Source organism: Neodiprion lecontei, chromosome 4 (genome assembly GCF_021901455.1).
Source record: "Neodiprion lecontei isolate iyNeoLeco1 chromosome 4, iyNeoLeco1.1, whole genome shotgun sequence".
NCBI lineage: Eukaryota > Metazoa > Arthropoda > Insecta > Hymenoptera > Diprionidae > Neodiprion > Neodiprion lecontei.
The window spans coordinates 31,054,919-31,074,722 of record NC_060263.1 but is presented as its reverse complement, the minus strand read 5'-3'; the positions used below and the strand labels follow the sequence as shown (position 1 = coordinate 31,074,722).

The following is a 19,804-nucleotide window of genomic DNA, read 5'->3' as shown; positions in this document are numbered from 1 at the left end:
AAATTGGGTACACAAACATAATTTTGTACCCACAAAGAATAAGGAAATATTATCTTTCGAATTTAATATTCCCTTTGATAAATTATAATTATAATTATAATGCCAACCGCAGCCGGAAATATTATTTTATACGATTGCACGCACGTTTCAAAAGAAATATGTATATCTGGCCTAATTTAAGTGCCGGTATGCTAGTTCCATCTAAGGTCGATACCAAGAACTAGGTAGGTAGTGTGAATTTTTTGCAGTTGGTTGACGGACGACGAAACATCATGGCGTTAATGGATACAGAACCGATGTCACGTTTATTGAAATTGGCGAAGAAATTCAACTGCTTCTACCTGTCAGGTATCGTTATTTATTGATTTTGATTCGTATGTTCCGCATTCAGTCATTCGACACCCTTCCTCTACGACATTTGTCAGAAATCCACCCTCCTTTATCGTTCTGTCTGCTAGGCGATATTGATTTCGTGTATTGTGTGCGGCACCGCTGTCGCCTCTTACAGAAAAAATTAAAAAATATATATATGTGTGTGTGTGTATATACATACATACATACATACATACATGACATGTACATATTTGCAACTTTATTACATTTTCATTGGGCAACGCACTGTTTTAGAAAGTATTCGCTGCTATTTCGTCACTCATGTCATTCTTATCCGTCCGAGCTACCCTCGAAATGTCATTAACAATATTGTACCCGTTCTCTTTCCTCCACTGATTCAATGTATAATGGATAATAATTGGATTAAACATGCAACATATTATTCAAATTGAACACAAACATTCGTAAGCATTGCGAAAGCGATAGTAGTTACTCCGCTAAGCAGCCGTAAATACGTACACGCATGGTACTCAAATGTCTGAACATTTGGCCCTGAGTACAAAAATAACAATCATAATCTATATGCAAATCTATTAATCTTTCTACATGTCATACATATCTACCGATATGTCAAACCGCAGTTCCCTTTAAATTTCCATAGAAGTGTAGGTACAAAAATGCCCTATTCACAAATAAAGTACCTTTAGTCACATCTTTTATGCAACACGTAAATTTACGTTTACGCGTCACGGATCTCGCATTATTAATTTTTTTTTAATTTCATTACTCACTTGTTCAGTGTTTGAGAAAACTCGAAAATCGGTTATGATGAAGAAAAAAAAATCACGAAGATGGATTATCTTTTTTGAATTGCTGATGCTTACATTTTAATAACCGCAAAAGAAGCATGTTACATCCATTCTTTTTCTATTATTTAATGCATAACAGCTCCATTGAAATCTTTTAAAATTGTTGTATCGAATTGCATTTTTTATGCAGAGTCCTGAATATAAAAGTCTTGAAAAAAAAATTCGTGAGACAGTTATTCGAAGAATCGATTAATTACATTTTACCAAAGTAATTTATGCAATAGTTAGATCACTGTGTAATGTTTTCATCGCGTCTCAGACCATCCGGTTTGCTTTAGAATCTGGAAAAAATCGCTGCTAATGTCTGCCAAGCCGCAGTGAATTTCAACATCCCTGGCTTGAGAACTGGCAAAGCTGCAATAATTCCGGTTTTATATTTCTATGTAATATATTTACGTCTAGCATAAAAAGGAACTTGATGTCTAAAATAGTTTTCGCATACTCTAATTTTTGAATAGAATGGGCTCTTCTTGTGTATTAAGGACGTGAAAAAAACGCACATCCGACTAACTTATCTCTCAAATAAGGCATTCTTTTGCGATAATTCTATAAGGACCATTAACGTGAAGCATCTACTGATAACGCTAATTCACTATCAAAAACCATCCATGTGCTGTAAATCTATCATATTCACAATTGTATTCAATTAAATAAGATTAGATAACTTGTGTCAATATCGAAATATGTACCTGCAATATTCGTTCCATTTATGGAATTATTAATATTAGTATTGGTATTGCCCTCATTATTTTTATTATTTTATAATGTGCTTCCAACTCCTATTGTCATACGAATGTATAAATGATAATATTTTCGATACCATGAGTTTTTATTATTGGGTCAAGATTATTCAGATGGAAGAAAACGTCAAAAAAATGGGAATTCAACACAAAATCCTGAACCTATCCCAAAACCCAAAACCCAGCACCCAAAAACGTCCTTTTTTTATATAAATTCGTCAAACAGCACAAGTTTGAGTACAGAATCTACAACATTGTTCCCAATTTTCAACATGTCAAAATATAATATCAGTTTACTAAAAGACTAACACTTGTAGAACATAACGTTCAATCTTCTACATAAGTCCAGAGATTTAAGTAAATATTTATATAGTTCCTCTCATATACACTTTGACTAGAAAAGAAAGGAAAAAGGTCAAAATTATTCTCAGAATCCAAACAAAAAAAAAAAGACAATGTTAAAAATTAAAATTACTCGTATCAACTACTACCATTAAACTACACTCCTTGATAATTTTAACTAATCAACTTCATTCTCACTGCGATGATTAATCATCACTGGTCCATGTAAACGATTTTGATAGTTGTAATAAGTAAGGTGATATGTAATTCTGATATGACGCAATTTGACGATTATGGAAAGAAAAACGAATACAATAAAGTATCATCTTCATTTGCTGGGCGATTATTCATTTCAGGGCTTCATGCAAGCGATTGCAGGGCATTTGTTGTCGATGGCCAACAAGTTGGTCTTGTTCGGCCCAACGTGATGAAAGAACTGCTCAGTTTCCCACAGGTAATTCAACATCGAAATCAACACGTTACGTTTTATTTAATTATCAGATATATACCTAATATTTTCACACATTGAATAATCAAAATATAATCTTTTTACGAAAACATCAGTTGGTGATCAACGCAAAACTAATTTTTCGAACAAATCCGGAGTTATCATTTTATTCATATTATTTACTCCGAAATAATCTTATTCTTCAACACATGTTTCCACGAATTTCCATTTTCAAAACGTGTTTCTGATGCGCCTATAGTTTTAGCCTGAACCAATCATTAAGTAGAGGAATACCATTTAATTAGATGCCAGCCTGGATATACGTGGCACTTGTATATATGCATAGGTGTATACATTAATAATACGCATGCACCCCCAAGAAAAGGTATCAATTCTAATTCTCACCGTTACATGTAATTAATTTTCAATCATGCGATTTGATGACGGCATCTGTTACAGAAACTGTCAGAGTCCAATCTTGGGTTGAAAAATTGGCTCAGAAACTAGATTTTATCTAATCATAAAACAAGACAAATCCTTTCAGGGAAATATTAGAACATTATCTTTTATATAATGAAAGTTCGGCTTTGATTAAAATTTAAATTGATAAGAAAATCTACCGGTTCTCATCAAATATTCACAAGCTAAATCACTCGTGAAAAAGAAATTGCAACCAACCTATGTTAGAGTGTAAATTAGGAGGACTGTTACAAATTTCTGAGAGATGATTTATGCACCGTAAAATGTCCTACGTAAGCGTGGTTACCTCATTTTCAATATACTATATATACATATAAATATATTATCTATTTAAATAATTTTTTTCTCTAGAATATCCACTCTGACTTTATTTTATTCAAATTAATTTTCAAATACTTTTCTCGCGATAGTCTTATTATTAGCTATACGGATTAATGAATAAAATACATAATATCGCTGTTAATCGAATTGTTAACAAAGAAATTGAAACTGAGCTGCTACTCGGAAAGACCCACACAGGCGCAAATGAATAATGAATCACTTCTGTTCTTCGCAGATAAAAATTCACATTCCAGATATTATAATGACCTCAATTAGTACAGTGATTAAAACTGTTATTGTATACAATGAAAAACAACCGAACAGACAATATAAATACCACAGACGGTTTTTTAATTCTGCGGAGTCAATTGTTATTTTTTTAATTATCTTTCGACATATATTTAAACAATTAGTTTTTTCTGTGTAAATAAGCGCTTCATTCAAATCATTTTCATCAACATCTTGGAATTTATATTCTAAACTGAGACATCCATGAGATTGCAATACAATATATGCAATTTTTCAATTCAAGTTCAGTAACCAGTTCCAAGTTACATTGTGATGCACAGCTATTTTTATATTATCAAAACAAAAATTTGGGCGTGATATGTGTTGATGCGTGTAGATATTTTCGGCGTTTATTTCTTTTTACGAAAATTCTGATAAGAATTTTGTTTATGTTTAAGGTATTTCAAGTACAGCCAGAATATGTGCAACTGAATCCAGCATTCAGGGATTATGCCGAAAGAAGTGCAAAAATGGAGGAAGTTCTCAAGGAATGGCGTGACGGTGGTAAATTCGTCACGCTCAGAGGTTGGCGCGAAGAATGCTATGAAGTACGCGCCCACTTCAACACCCAGCCATTACTCAAGATGGATCGTTCAGCCACCTGTAGGTCATTTCTAATGTATTTACAAAAGGGAACTTATTCCATACAAGCGAATATCCCACTGGCACCTTATATCTGTACATTCCCAACTTTGATATTCATTATTTCCACAATGCAGAGTGTAATTGATTTCTATTTTGCACACTGCTAAACAGGCTTATTTGGAATTCGGAATTATGGTGTGGATATAACTGGATATGTTATGGACCGTGAAAAAGGACTATCGATCTGGCTACAAAAGCGGAGCCCGACAAAACAGACGTGGCCAGGTTACTGGGACAACATGGTGGGTGGTGGATTAAGCGTTGGCTATGGTATTCATGAAACTGGGATCAAAGAAGCTGGAGAGGAAGCCAGTATTCCTACCAAGCATCTTGGAAAATTGAAGAGTGCGGGATGCGTATCATTCTTCTTCGAAAGCGAGAGAGGTCTCTTCCCTAACACTGAATTTGTTTACGACCTTGAATTGCCACCAGATTTTGTACCATGTAATGGCGATGGAGAAGTAGAGACCTTTGAACTTCTGCCCGTCAAGGAATGCTTGGAGAGAGTACTTTCACCAGAATTTAAAACAACATCTGTACCAGTCGTGCTAGATTTCTTGATCAGACATGGTTACATCACCGCAGAAAATGGTGAGTTTGATATTTTAAGAAGGAATTTTTAGGCAGGGTTACAATTAAAGTAACTGGTGGTAGATAAAATATGCTTTGAGATACTCTGTATCTATCACAAAGTAAAACATCTGTGTTTAGTCTTAAAAATGAGTTTGTATGTTACAGAGCCTAACTTCATCAAAATTGTGGAGCTCCTGCATGTACCACTGCAGACTATATACAGTCAACCTCAAAGAAAGTATAAGATAGAAGCCAATGGTGAAGCGAATAATTCTCTATAAAGGCCTTAGGCTACGAATAGATACTAATTTCAATTGAACCAAGGCTGAAAATTCAGAAAGTTGAATGAAATTATTTTCAATCATGCTTTACACCTGTTTCAAGGTCTAGAGTACGTCAGCTTCTCGCGCAAATTCTCACGTAACCAGCAATAGAGTACCATTTTCAAATGCGTTCACATATTTCTTCCAAATTATGTAACACTGATGATGATTGGTCTATGATATGAAAAAATGCAAAACCGACGGGTAATTTGTTCAATTCGTTGTTATCATCTACCCAAATGAATCTGACGGGAAAAAAGTGCTCAAGAGATGCAAGAAAATATCCAAAAAAAAAACTTTATCCTGCAATTGCAGGGACCTCGCTGAATAAAGCAATTTTGTGGTTTGGAAGAAAATTTGTAATAGTTAAATAGTGTCACGAAACAAGAAATGATTGGAATTTGAAAAAAGTTAATATCGTTGATTAATTACACCATGTCCATACAATTTGCTTTGATCTCTTGTTTTTTTTTTGCTACAATTGAGTATGTGAATTGATCTCTTAACATGAATAATGCATGACCAAAGTAAGCTCTATTTACAATCATTTACCCCTGAGTTTTCTCCTTAACATTTTCATCCACTTAAACTGCTGATTATTCGACTTTGGATCGATCTTTGAATGATATTATATTAGCAATGTGGTTAAAAACTACTTGAAACTCGTCCAAAGAATTTTACTACAGCAAAACTTTTACTATAAATTGGCTGACACAAATATTTTTTCGCACTATGTATCCTCTCAACAAAAATATTAACAAAATTAGCAACTGAACACCAAATCTTCAAATATTTCTGCTGTAAATTTTGTTACGATTCAAAGTAAAAATCGATTTTATATTAAATATTCGTCAATCTTGAATTGCAAGAATAATATCGATGCTGCGTCTATCTTTAGCAACGCAACATATATTTCATATTGAAAAATTGACAAGTTTATAAGTATAAGATGTAATGGAGTAGGCAGTTGAGTTATATCGAAACGTTTAATTCACATAATAACTTATTATGCTTCATAGAAACTGTTTACATTATTTATTGGTACAAGAGAAAAACAAAAATATCATAGAACAAAATTTCTCCCAGATTAATTACATGAAGTGACTATGAGGTATTGGGTCTAATTAATGTGAATTATTCATACACATACACATATACATTATTTTAAGAATCAAAGTATTAACATTGCATTCCGAATTTTTTGTTCAGTAGCAAAAGTTGATTGGTTCCAAAACTAAAACGTATTTAATAGAAAATGTTTCTCTTGTTTGGAAACAAGTATTTTGTTGGTGAAAGTTTTTTTTGTCATACCTTGACATTTTTAGATGTGTATGAATAGATACCGAGGGAGATGAAAGTTTTTGAAATGGAAATTATGAAAACAAATAACATGGGTTCTCATTTGGATCGAATATTCCAACAAGTTTTACTTAATTTCTGTTTGAAATTGTTTCTATTTTTCTCACGTTAGTAATTGACAGGATCTTAATTGTGTCTTTATCGAATGAAAATGTTTTTGGGAAAGGGAACAAAAAATTTTATGTTACTTATCATAGATAGGATATCAAATAAGTTTGTTGTTTTGAATTTTGAACTAATAATTACTGATTTGGCATATGCAAAGAAAACTTTATAATATGGAAATCATTGAATAATCTAGTTACTTGCTGTACAATATTTCTGAAACTATATCAACTGATCAATACTGAACCATGCAACACTTACTACAGCATAAAATAATGAGAGAAACATGTGATATAATATGGGTAATAATCTTGCTTTTTGACCAGTAATAACGAAATAGCATAATATTGATATTGTCTTGAAACGTCGATGCTACAAGTTGTAACATTCGTTCACCACCTACCTAGCCGGGCCCTAAAATCAGATGACTATTACAATGGGATGAAAATGATTTAAACTGCTAGTCAGAAATCAATTTTTCGGAAAAAATCAATCTTGCTTTGAATGAATTTTTTTATGTTACAAATATGAATACGATAATTTATGTTACAACGCATTTTGCACATCTGAAAATCTGAATTTATTTTAAAATGTAACATAGATAATGTTCATCTGACAATTTATTTTTAGATTGTTACAGGTGTCTAGTGGTACTGAATATTTTAATGTCATCTGTATAAAACCATGAGTTTTTCTCAATCTGTGATATAGTCTTGTAGGCTCTGAACGAACTTCAAATAGCCATTTAAGTGTGACACCTTACCTAAACATAGCTCAGAATAGATTGCGTAAATTTAGTACTTTTTTAACGAAACTAAATACTTGATGTGCGTGCTAGTCACCCATAGTAATGATTCGCTTACCCCGATATATTTAAAATTTGTTTCTGGAACACAATTTTATTAAATCATTTCGAACGTCAAAGAATCGTTCGATTCGTAGCATTGAGGATTCTGATAATCATATAAAAAATTATAAACGATACATCAAAGTTATGAAACTGTATTAACCGCGATTTTAGAATAACACAAGTCACATTTTAATCATCAGTTGTAATGAAATCATAAATAAATTTTTTCAGCATTGAAAACTTTAAACTAAAAGTCATCTATATAAAATGCACAAGAATATCTTATTATTTTGGTTTCTGTACATGGTGTGTGACACGTATAAGAGCAATGAATGATTATGCTCTTTATTGTCGTTTAACAAAAACTTCAAATGATTCTAGAATATCTAGTGGTATCATACATTCAATAGTGTCATTCAAAGAAGAGTGCCGGTTATTAATAATAGAACGTTTAAATGTAGCATGATATTACTAGTGGGACTGACTTTGTTAGTAATTCTAATCCTGAGCGTAATATGACAGAAACATTTGTTTTTATCAATGCCCGAATTTGCATACAAATTTTACAACGAAGTCAAACAGAGTAACGGAATTAGAAATGAATTATCCTTAAAAAATCGTCTATGTGTTCAGTATTAGCAAAAGATACTTAATCTTCTTTTAAGTTATGTAACGCAGTTTACATTTTGCAAGAAAATTCACGCCGACCAATCATGTTTAGTGCCGTTTTACTCTTCCTGGCTTACGAATTTTTAAACACTTAGAATAGTTATTTAAAAAAAATGAAAACATACGACCATGGATGCAAATAATAAGTGCACAACCTTAAGGCTGATCAGTGCACAGAGAATTTATCTCCTCAATCAAATTGGTATCCAGTGCTTCTTTTTGAAACATGCTCGATACTTAGTATCACTAATCTTAAATCACTATAATTTTACATAGTATTGTTTGAGTTCACACCTGTTGATAGCATAATGAATTGTAGCAGCACATTGCAAGCAGTATTAGTGTTGATGTGAGTGTGAATTTTAACAAAACTGAGCACAATAGTTTTACTTTATAGTTAATTATTACTTTATAAGTTATTACATCGTTGCATCGGAAACAGGGGGGGGGGGGGGGGGGGGTTTGCACTTACCTGCATATAAAAATTGCTATTGTTAATGAAACTAGGTATGCCCATTTAACTTTATTAACATGTAATTTTTTTTACTACTGATGCAACGAGTCAAGTTATTTTTCATATGGATAATGAAGTGTATATAGCCATGAGATTGTAATTTATTTTGGCTAACGTTTGTTTGAGTAAATCGACTTCGTTTTGAATTGTCTACAACGAAATAAACTGCTGCTTTATGTAACTGTGTTGTTAATGTTAATAAAATAAGCATATTGATTGAGATATATAACTGATGATATTTGGTTGAAATAAGCAAGAATTTCCTACTGAATAACTATAAATGTTACCAAATTATAATGGTAGAAAAATTTGGATAAGAGAATATATTTGTTGATGGCTTATCAGTTTTAGGTTTGAAATATCGTTCACAAGTTCCTTATTTATTCGTTCCTATTCTTGAGGAATCATTGTTGCGATTAAGTATCGCTGTAAAAGATTTCCGGACCGTGTGTTTCTAGAAATTATACTAAAATATTACTCACGTTAAACATTATTTACAATCAGACCCGGCACATAATTAAATTTGGTGTAAAAGTGCGGTTGCATTATACGTCAATTGATACCGTTAACTTAATTTACATACGAAAATATTATAGGCGAGTTTCTTAAACCCACTGGTCTCTACTAGTGGATTAAACCGCGCAAATAATCGGAAACGCGGATTGGCAAAAAGAAAGAAAAAAATTACGTGGCTGCCCACTAACTGAGCGCTGTTGCGGCGTCAAGATGTAATATTTAATCATTATGAAAGACAGAACTGGACAAAACGTCCAAGAACTAAATAATAAATATAAAATAAATGAATTTAACTTGTGTAAAGATTGAAAATAAAAAAATAAAACAATCAACGAGTACATCGGCACACACCCCAACGGGAGACAGCCATTAAACGAAGAAGAAGAACACGAAGGAAGGCAGGAAGGAGGAACTAGGACTCCGGACTGGAGGAGTCAATTAATGAATGAAGACCTAACCTCGCTTCAAATGTTTCACATTAAACATTCAAATTCAATATTCGTACCATTGGGCTTCGGTGTCTATTGCTAAAAAACTGTCGAAGAACTGACAATGAGTAGTTAAGTGACTACAAACTAGTAACCAATGGAGTACATCTAAGAGTGCAAATCATTTATTTTCGGGCGATCGTGTTCAAGAGATGAAAATAATCGAATGATCTAATCAAAATGGTCTAAAGTTCAAGTTGGTCATGAAACAATGAATTTCTTGGGCAAAATGTGACGATTACGGGATTGCAAGTGCTTTATATTCGAAATTTATTCCCATGACTTTTGTACTCACTTTAGTTATGTATAAGTAATCATTTTACCCTTGTTATTATGTTTTTTATAAACAATTTCACCCGTTATGACTGACAATTTAAATACGTAAAACTAATTCGTGCGATTTTAGAACATTTTTAGTACATCTACTTTTACAAACAATTGTTACTATCTACAATGAGTATTCCGACAAGAATTGCACAAAAGCCGAAACGCGCTTTACATCGATATAGAAACTTTTTTCTAACATTCTTCGTACTCCTATCATTGTCTGTTACAATTATCTTAACCTCGTACTTATCAAGCTTAGGAAAAACGGTAAAAAGGTCAAAATATACAGCGCTGACATTGGACAACGTTAATTCACCAGTTGTAAAGCAAATTGCCATAAATAGTCCATCAGCAAATCCAACAAATGCTTCATGCAATTACTTCAACTGCTTCAATATCTATCGGTGTGGGAATCAGGGAAATAAATTACTTGTTTATGTGTACCCACTAAAAAATTATGTTGACCCTGCCAATGTACCCGTCACTAATCAAATATCAAAAGAGTTCTATCTTATCCTGCAAGCCATTGCAGGCAGCAGTTTTTATACTTCAGACCCATTCGAAGCATGCTTATTTATCCCATCAATAGATACCTTAAACCAAAATAGGCTAAGAGTTAAAGAAGTATCTCAAGCTTTAAAATCACTTGAGTTCTGGAACGATGGAGAAAACCACTTAATTTTCAACATGATACCTGGAAGTGTCCCGGACTACAACACTGTTATTGACATTCCTGTTAGCAAGGCAATGATTGCCGGTGCTGGATTTTCATCATTAACATACCGTGCTGGTTTTGACGTTAGTTTACCGGTTTACAGCCCCCATCTAGAAAACTATAAACGACAAGCTCAAAACAGAAGAAACTGGTTAATAATTTCATCGCAGATTAATATAAATTCGGCATTCCAGCAAGATTTGATTGAAGTGAAGATTACATTTCCAAACGATCTGATGGTCCTGGGCCCATGCTACCATCACAATCCTATGAATAGCTCTATTCGATGCGCGGGTGAAGATGTGTACAATTATCCAGACGTTCTGGAAACTGGGACATTCTGCCTTGTCATTCGAGGAGCCCGACTTGGCCAATCATCTCTTCTGGAAGCGATGGCTGCAGGTTGTATTCCTGTGGTAATCGCCGACTCTCTGACCATGCCATTCCATGGAGTAATAGATTGGATAAGGGCAGCGATATTTGTTCGCGAGGTCGACATTTTGAAGGCACCTGAGATTCTAAAAAATGTATCTCGCAAAAGAGTAGTCGAACTAAGGCAGCATGGAACTTGGCTGTACGAACGTTACTTCAAATCTATACAAGCCATCACTGAAACTACCCTTGAAATAATGAGCGATCGTGTTTACCCACATCTTGCTAGAGACTATAATTACTGGAATGTACCTCAGTATCCAGGAATTGTGCCATCACTTTTTTTGCCCGTTACAGCACCCAAGACTCGGGGTTTTACAGCTGTGATATTAACATATGATAGATTGGAAAGCCTGTTCATTCTGATCACTAAACTTGTCAAGGCTCCTAGTCTTTCTAAAGTTTTAGTCATTTGGAACAACCAACGCAAAGATCCACCGGAACCATCTCAATGGCCAAAGATAAACAGACCCTTGAAAGTAATTCAAACTAAGGCGAATAAGCTTTCAAATAGATTTTATCCGTACGATGAGATAGAAACTGAAGCTATGCTATCCATAGATGATGACATAGTTATGCTTACTGCTGATGAGCTAGAATTTGGATTTGAAGTCTGGAGAGAATTTCCTGACCGCATAGTGGGTTTTCCTTCACGTACACATATTTGGGACAATTCTAGCATCTGTTGGAAATATGAAAGCGAATGGACTAATCATATTTCAATGGTGTTGACTGGAGCTGCCTTCCATCACAAGTATTGGAGTTATATGTATACAACATCAATGCCTGGAGATATCAAAGAATGGGTAGATGACCACATGAACTGTGAAGATATAGCGATGAATTTCTTGGTTGCTAATATGAGCGGGAAACCTCCGATTAAAGTGACTTCCCGGAAAAAATTCAAGTGCCCAGAATGTACTAACACAGAAATGTTGTCTGCTGATTTGAACCATATGATTGAAAGGTCTCAGTGTATAAACCGATTTTCTTCAGTGTATGGGACCATGCCATTAAAATCTGTCGAATTCAGAGCTGATCCAGTACTATACAAAGACGTATTTCCAAAGAAGCTCAAGCGGTTCAATGACATAGGAAGTTTGTAGACCGTTACTCATTGTGATCATTCCCGGAATTACCATTATACACTTTAGGTAATATTATAATATAGTTATTAATGGTGTTATATGTTGGATTAACAAACAAAAAAACCTCCAATCATTGTAACTAAATGTAAATATCCATACAAATTTTTTAATCTATGTACATACATGTATTCTAAGGTTTTGCTTATACTGTTTACATCTTGTACAAATTAAATAACCATTCACGTCAAGTATTACAATAATTGATGGAAAAAGTATATATACACAAATGACTCTCCAATAAATAACATTAAATGACAAGAACGTCTCGAACATAATTATCGTGGGTTTTTAGTATATTCGTAAATAAGCACAATGTTCGCTACTAATTAAAACTTGTTTGATATAAAATTCCATTCTTGGAAAGTATAAAACATGTTAATACGTACTTATTTCACTAGATTCGTGTGTTATTTCTCGACTGTTCTAAACAATATTTACTTTTCAATTAGTTATCGAAAAAGTGTCGTTTACTGAAAGCTATAAATTGAAAAGACTACAAAAGCAGCAGATGTCAACAACGTCCGACCTTGAGCACATTCTCAAATCTATCGTTACAGAAATACAAACTACAGTTCGATTTTGTGTAAAATTACATATTCAAACTGCACCTGTCATAGTTGGTATTTTCTGTTCTTATCATAGATAGAATCTAAGTAAATCAAATCTAATTCGATTAACTTGATTTACAACCCCATGGTATGAGATACGTATTATGATAGGAAAACACCACTTACAATTATACCGTACCAAGAAAAAGAGTAATTCTCATCACTATAAGGAGCACACTTTAGATGTGATTAAGCATCATTTTCCAAACAATTACTGAGTTTTGACTGCACACTGAGATCCTGGTTTAGAATCTCCACCTCAAAAAGTGAAAGGCAATGAATAATGTTTACTTTCCTATTTCTCTTTCATAATTATCAATAACTTGAGTTGAACATAGTTTTTGATATATTCTTCTTGACAATGATTCAGCAAACATTCCTTCTACCTGCGAGTAAATTTATGAAAGAATACATCGAAATTTGCTTCCTGGTAAGACCAGTTACCACTACTATACAGTCTGAGCAAACCATATGAATTTTGTCTTGTTCTACTTTAATACGTCTCTAATAATTGGTCAACTAGGATCCACCAACATCCTATTTATTCGTACCTCAGTACTTGAAAAGAGGTGCACAATTTTACCATTAAAGTGCTGAATACTAATAACATTTAACAGTAAGACTGTAAACTAAAAACTGGTAGATGAGTGTGTGCAAATCAGAGCTTCATTAAAAAGCTTTTTTGGTGCGTTGTGGGAGTATAGACTCCTTGGCATAGTTGAAGAAAGAAAGCAAGCCATATTTCTTTCCCCGTCTTGAAAAGTAATTGCTCACCACATCGTTATCATCTGTAAAAATGATCAAGCTCAAACTCAATACTGTGCGTTGTTCGAAATTATACAGTTGAGCAATTTTGTACATACCTAACAGTGGTCGAGCTTCAGCTACAGTTGGAAGCACATTTTCATTTGCAGCCAGTGAAATAAATAGTGTAAATGGCACTAGCCAGAGACACAGGGTAAAATATGCCATCATCTAAAATTATATTTTGACACAAAATTAGGTAAGAAGCATAATTTAGATTAACCATATACATTACATACACTAACACATATTATTTGAAATGTATAAGATACGTCAAATAGTGGACATAAAAATTACAGTTTTGAAATTCTCGTTTCTAAATTGTAATATTTTACAGCCAACCGCAATTTCTGAAACGAAATAATTTCTTCTCCAATTTTCTCAGTTAACTAAAATTCCATAAGGATGCTAACTGGTTGAAGTTACATGACGCTGAAGCTACTAGCAGATAACAGTCAGTCGGTAATATGGGTGGAAAGGTTCTAAGGGATGACCAAATGATGTAACTTGGAAGGATTATTCCAGGAATATATTCCTCAATATTTTATCATTTTTTCACCCCCTGAAAGCCTCCCAGACCTATTAGCTACTGGATATTACCTTCCAGTTTCAACCTCATTGAAATTACATAAGATTTAACCCACGTTGTAAGAAATAATAGATTCTTGCAAGACCATTAATCGAATTGCATACCTCTGAAAAACTGTAGTGGACAGATGCAAAGTATGTGAATGCCAGGTAATGGTTAACCACTAGCATGATTATCGAGATGATGAACAGTGGCGAGATGATCTGGACGTACGGAAACGTTTTTAGTATACAGAAGTGTGCTACTTGGGCGATGATTCCACATATTACCATACTCGTTGGCAGGTTTTCAAATAATAAGAACCCAATATGAATTCCGAATGTGACCTAAAATTTCACCAAATTCCACAAATTATAATGTAATAAACGAAACAAATGCTCTGACTGATTTCTCTAAGGAATCGCAGATTAGGCTGCTCAAAAAGTTTATTACGAAAATGCATCCGCAACTTACAAGTATGACACCTCTTATTATTTTTTTGGACAGAACGGTATATTCCTCAACTAATTCCGCTAAATAGTACAATCCGGCAGCTGAAAAATATTGAAATGCATTATTAGACTTTAGAAAAACTTTGAATTCTTTAAATACTTATTCTGTACCTAATAAATTAAAAGTTACGTAATTTATGTAATATTTATTTAGGCTTTGTACAGATTCTAAAACTGTATGACTAATTTGAAATCCCATTTTTGGTTAATAGAAATGAATCAGGCAGTAGCTGAATTATTCGGTCAGGTAGTTTGTTTAAAAATATATTTTAGAATCAGTTAATCTGCCTGACTTTGTCAGTAGAATGATAGCAAATTTGAAATAAACCTTGGGACCCCGGTTAACCTCTTTATTCACAGTACAGCAAAATAAACATAAGTTATAAAAAATACGCATCTAACACAGTACCTGTGGAAATCGTAACAAAACATATTTGTACGAATAAGGAAACCCAACTTAACACGTAAAAGAACCACATTTTAGAATTCGTTCAACTGCACAGACAATAATGCATCTTTTACATTCCATAAGAATGGATTTACATGATAATTTATAGAAGATTTACACCCTGTCACCCTCTATCTAAAGCCTTAACCACGGTATAATAATGTAGGAGGTGCTTCCACGTGTAAAGCTCTGTGATTATTTGACAAGGTCTCCTGGCTCTCCGCCAGGCGTCTCATGTGACGAAAAGCCAGAATATAAACAATAATGGCGTTGCTTTCCTGAATGCTTTGCACGTTTCACGTATATGCTTAGTTGTCACGATGCAAGAATAAGAAAACATGAAGAGAACGCATTTTTCCTATATCTATAATTCGTGCCTGATGGCAATTTTATTTCGGCTCACGGAATGTTTATTTGTTCAGGCACAATTCACAATTGCCCCGTTTGCCCGTTACTACGTTGACTCGATGACTGAAGCAACGGTTATTACAATACAATGTAATGGGAAAGTGCTAATGTGTACTCTACGCCAACACGGGTGTCGGCATTTAGAAACACTGGTATTGTTGTTTGGCATTTCCAAAGACGACAGTTTATTTAAAAAGTGTTCTTGACGGATTGCATGTGACATTAACCGTTGCTTTAACTTTTGCGTGAATACAAACTGTTCCGAAATATGCTTGAAATTTTCGCGGGTGGTGGCTCTTACCCGCATGCGACACCTACAGACTACTTTAGTGAAATAATCACAGCGTCCAGCGCGAGTCGGATCACCTCTTTACAACCGAAAGCTGTATGACTAGCGAAGAATTTCTGCAGGCATATATGAAAGAATGGGAATCACTGACAATCAGCATCAACGAAACTTGAGAACCTCGGCGGACGCTTCAAGTCGCACTGTGAGTCGACGATGGTGTCAACAAGAGGTCCTAGGTTCAAATTTTCTGACGGTGAAAAAGTGTTGTGTTATGAACCAGATCCAACAAAGGCTAAAGTCCTCTACGACTCGAAGGTATCAACAGATGAGATTATTATTCATGCCTTAGTTTGAACGGAAAAAAAAGCACGAAAGTTTTGTTATTCTGCCTAAGTACAACCTCTATTTAGAGCAGGGTGACAATATTTGACATTGAACATCAGCAGGATGAATAATAGGGTGACAAATATTTAAGCTCGGCCTTACTTCCTTCACTATTGGACACTGCGACACCAACATCGAGTATTTGTTTATTTATGATAGCAGTGCCAGAACGATAATCTCTCATTGTATGGGACAATTTAGTTTGAGTTCAGATGATTGTTAACATATGTGGGTTGCCAGGTTTTGACTATTCTAATATTCTGAAATTCGATAATCTAATTACATGTGGCATTACATACACTATTGTCAAATTGGTAATTTGGAGATGATATACTGATTATTTAATCCTGCTTGATTAACAGCAATTACTTTTAATCGAACATTTTTGTCTCAGGTGTTAGATGTGATCGTCAATAAAGATCAACGAGGTCGCAAAGCAGTAGAATATCTGGTACATTTTCAGGTAATGAAAAAATACATCTTTATAGATGTAATTACTGACTGGCTATTATTCAATTTCATCTTAACTGAAAGGATTAATTACACCAGATGTTCAACATTCATTAGTGAAATAAAGATTCTTATTTCAAAATCAATTACCTATATATCTGAGTTTGAATACTGATTGTATGAATAAAAGTTATTCTTAAAATAGGGATGGAATTCGTCTTGGGATCGATGCGTCACAGAAGAATATGTTCTGAAGGATACGGAAGAAAATCGCCAGCTACAGAGAGACCTTGCCCAAAAAGCCCAACTTCAACTGTGAGAACAAAGTTAATAAGTCTGTTACCAAAAAAAGTTCAGCAAAAACTTATCACTTTTTAGGAAGAGTTAACTGTAAGCAATATCAAAATGACCTAATCTAACGATCTGGTGTACCTTTGAATGTGAATGAAGTAATCTATTTTTTGGACAGGAACATCTAATTTTGAATGTATTTGGCTTTTACTTGACTAAAAACTTATGTTTCAAAGAGGTGCATATCTGTACCGAAGAGAGCGCAAAAAACGCAGCCACAAACTGTCGGAACGTTCAGTAGGATCGGGACCGGAGCCTGGGCGCAGGGCCAGGAGTGGCGGTAGCCGTGCGACATCAGCAACTACCGGATCTTCCGAAGATGGCAGTTCTGGTCAACACGATGATTATGATACCGAAGTATGACGTGTATTATACTATTCGCCACCTTTACCCTCTGCCCATACAACACACAAAATTTTAACTGTTTTTTATCGACATTAGTCGAAAACTTAAATCCCTGTATATTTTTTCATTGGCTTTACGTTAGCCTGGACTTTGGAGCTCTATATTACGAGTTATTCAATTTACAATTATAATCACTCTGTTTGTTTTTCAATAGGAGGCTGCAACAGAGGAAGATACAGAAAGTAGTTCGGAGTATGGTGATGACAGTAGCGGAGGCGATGAAAGTGGAGGTGGAAGTCACTCTGGTGGAAGTCATCGACCAGGAATAGATCTTGATATTGGTGCTACCTTGAAACGCTTATTAGAACAAGATCATGATCTCATAACTCATAAAAATAAGGTATGTCTCGTATACAGCTAGTTGTTGACATTTCGTTAAGTTTCCTTGATCATAGGTAATTTAACGATTTTATTTAGCCTCACTGTTTTGATTAAATTTACACATATTTTTCAGATTGCTGTATTGCCAGCTCAGCCAACAGTATTAAATATTTTGGAAACATGGGTGCAACACTTTACTACTACCCAGTTAACAAATATTTCCGACAAACCCCAACGAAACAAATCAAATCATACCATTGAAAAAAGTGTTAGCGATGTTAATATCTCTAGAGAAGTCGCAGACGGATTGAGGATTTACTTTGACTTTACATTAGCTGACCTTCTGTTGTATAGAGAAGAAAAGGAACAGTACGAAAGCTTTCGATCATCCTATCAATACGTTGATCTTGCACCTCCTCTTAAAGAAGAGTCCTTTGAGTACGTATGTGTTATTAAATTTACATGTGCGGTTTCAATAGGGTGACTCGCATTAATTGCAATGTTTTCCAGTAACTGCCGATTTGCCCACATCAGATATTTATATCTATTACTTGACTAGTAGTTCACTTTGTGTTCCAGTAATGCAGATCAGAATGTCACAATCAAAGAAGAACTTGAAGATACAGAATTTGCTCATTTACCACCGTTCAGAGAGCATGAATCTGAACTTGACAACTCATCACCCAAACCGCCTGTCGAGTCTAAGCGTAGATTGCGATCCTGTAGAGTGAGCTCTATGGATGAAGGAAGACAACTTCGCTCTTATGATGAAGTTAAACAAGAACCAGGCAATTTGTCGAGGTGCTGCAGTTAATTTCCCTTCGCCATTGCCAAATTTAACAATGTATGATATACAATGTATTAGTCAAGTTCCTAAGAAGCTGCATATTGTTGAAATTGCCCATTTCTCTTTGACAATGGAATTCATCAAAAAATTAAAAAAATTCTTTTTCTCACCCTAGCATAGCTAGTACAAGCTCACGATGTTCTAGTCCTCGTGGCTTGCCTTTAAGACTACCAATAATTCCGTCAGCGCAAATTGGCGCTTTACTTCAACAATCAAATGCGTGGCGCTTAGTACCTGAATCTGCGAAGCGTCAAAGTCCTTTGGCTCCATCTATGTATTATGGTGCGATTCATCTGACACGACTTTTTGGTATGTATCTATCTCTGTCCGCTGTTGTACTATGAACTAAAATCGTATTCACTGCATATTGACATAAAGACTGCTTCGTACCGAATGGAGTGTAAAATGGTAATACTAAACATATTAGGTATATACTTTTTTTTATAAATTTAATTCGTTTCATTCCAGTGAAACTGCCTGACTTATTACAAGCTGCGGACATGCCTGAAAAAAAACTGAAGACACTTTTGAAGCACTTAGATATGTTTCTAAGGTAAGTGTATAGATTTGCAATAGAGATGTAGATACGTAGCAAAAATTTAGTTCGTAATGGTCCTTCAATGAATCCTTTTGAAAATTGCAGTTTCCTGGAAATGCATCGAGAATGGTTCGGTGAACAATTTTACACACAAGCAGAGAATGTACCCCTGCAACAGACTGTGAATTTATAGTGGCCCAAGAAAATTTGAAAGATATAAATCTACTTTAATTTTCTACAACTTTTTTAAAAATATAATCTAACCTCCAGTATGACATATACCTGCGAAACTGAATGGTGACTCTAATTAGGAAATTTGAGGTACTATTCACTATTGTTAACGTATCAACCAATGCAAAATAAATTTTATCAACACTCCGGGTATC

General features: G+C 34.4%; 4 protein-coding genes across 5 annotated transcripts; 3 read left to right on the top strand and 1 right to left on the bottom strand.

Moving 5' to 3' along the window:
• The first annotated feature begins 212 nt into the window (after positions 1-212).
• Positions 213-8,821, top strand: LOC107218975 (uncharacterized protein YJR142W). Its single transcript, XM_015657024.2, has 5 exons — positions 213-348; positions 2,641-2,738; positions 4,220-4,424; positions 4,578-5,057; positions 5,205-8,821. Exons 1-5 carry the CDS (start codon positions 273-275, stop codon positions 5,318-5,320), a joined length of 975 nt encoding a protein of 324 aa, XP_015512510.2. The 5' UTR covers positions 213-272; the 3' UTR covers positions 5,321-8,821.
• A 753-nt stretch (positions 8,822-9,574) lies between these two features.
• LOC107218971 (exostosin-2) lies at positions 9,575-12,930 on the top strand. Its single transcript, XM_015657020.2, has one exon. The coding sequence runs from the start codon at positions 10,317-10,319 to the stop codon at positions 12,441-12,443; it is 2,127 nt and encodes a 708-aa protein (XP_015512506.1). The 5' UTR covers positions 9,575-10,316; the 3' UTR covers positions 12,444-12,930.
• LOC107218972 (protein TEX261) lies at positions 12,572-15,711 on the bottom strand. Its single transcript, XM_015657021.2, has 5 exons — positions 15,387-15,711; positions 14,940-15,019; positions 14,591-14,812; positions 13,957-14,068; positions 12,572-13,881 (listed from the first exon to the last, which is right to left on the bottom strand). Exons 1-5 carry the CDS (start codon positions 15,454-15,456, stop codon positions 13,763-13,765), a joined length of 603 nt encoding a protein of 200 aa, XP_015512507.1. The 5' UTR covers positions 15,457-15,711; the 3' UTR covers positions 12,572-13,762.
• A 507-nt stretch (positions 15,712-16,218) lies between these two features.
• On the top strand, positions 16,219-19,804 carry LOC107218976 (male-specific lethal 3 homolog). 2 transcript variants are annotated; one of them, XM_015657025.2, is made up of 10 exons: positions 16,219-16,437; positions 16,901-16,969; positions 17,162-17,271; positions 17,484-17,664; positions 17,867-18,052; positions 18,167-18,471; positions 18,613-18,834; positions 18,996-19,189; positions 19,349-19,433; positions 19,524-19,804. In XM_015657025.2, the coding sequence occupies exons 1-10, from the start codon at positions 16,336-16,338 to the stop codon at positions 19,609-19,611; spliced, it is 1,542 nt and encodes a 513-aa protein (XP_015512511.1). In that variant the 5' UTR covers positions 16,219-16,335; the 3' UTR covers positions 19,612-19,804. The 2 variants fall into 2 exon arrangements, with proteins under 2 accessions (XP_015512511.1, XP_046594179.1); XM_046738223.1 differs by lacking the exon at positions 16,219-16,437 and adding an exon at positions 16,577-16,820.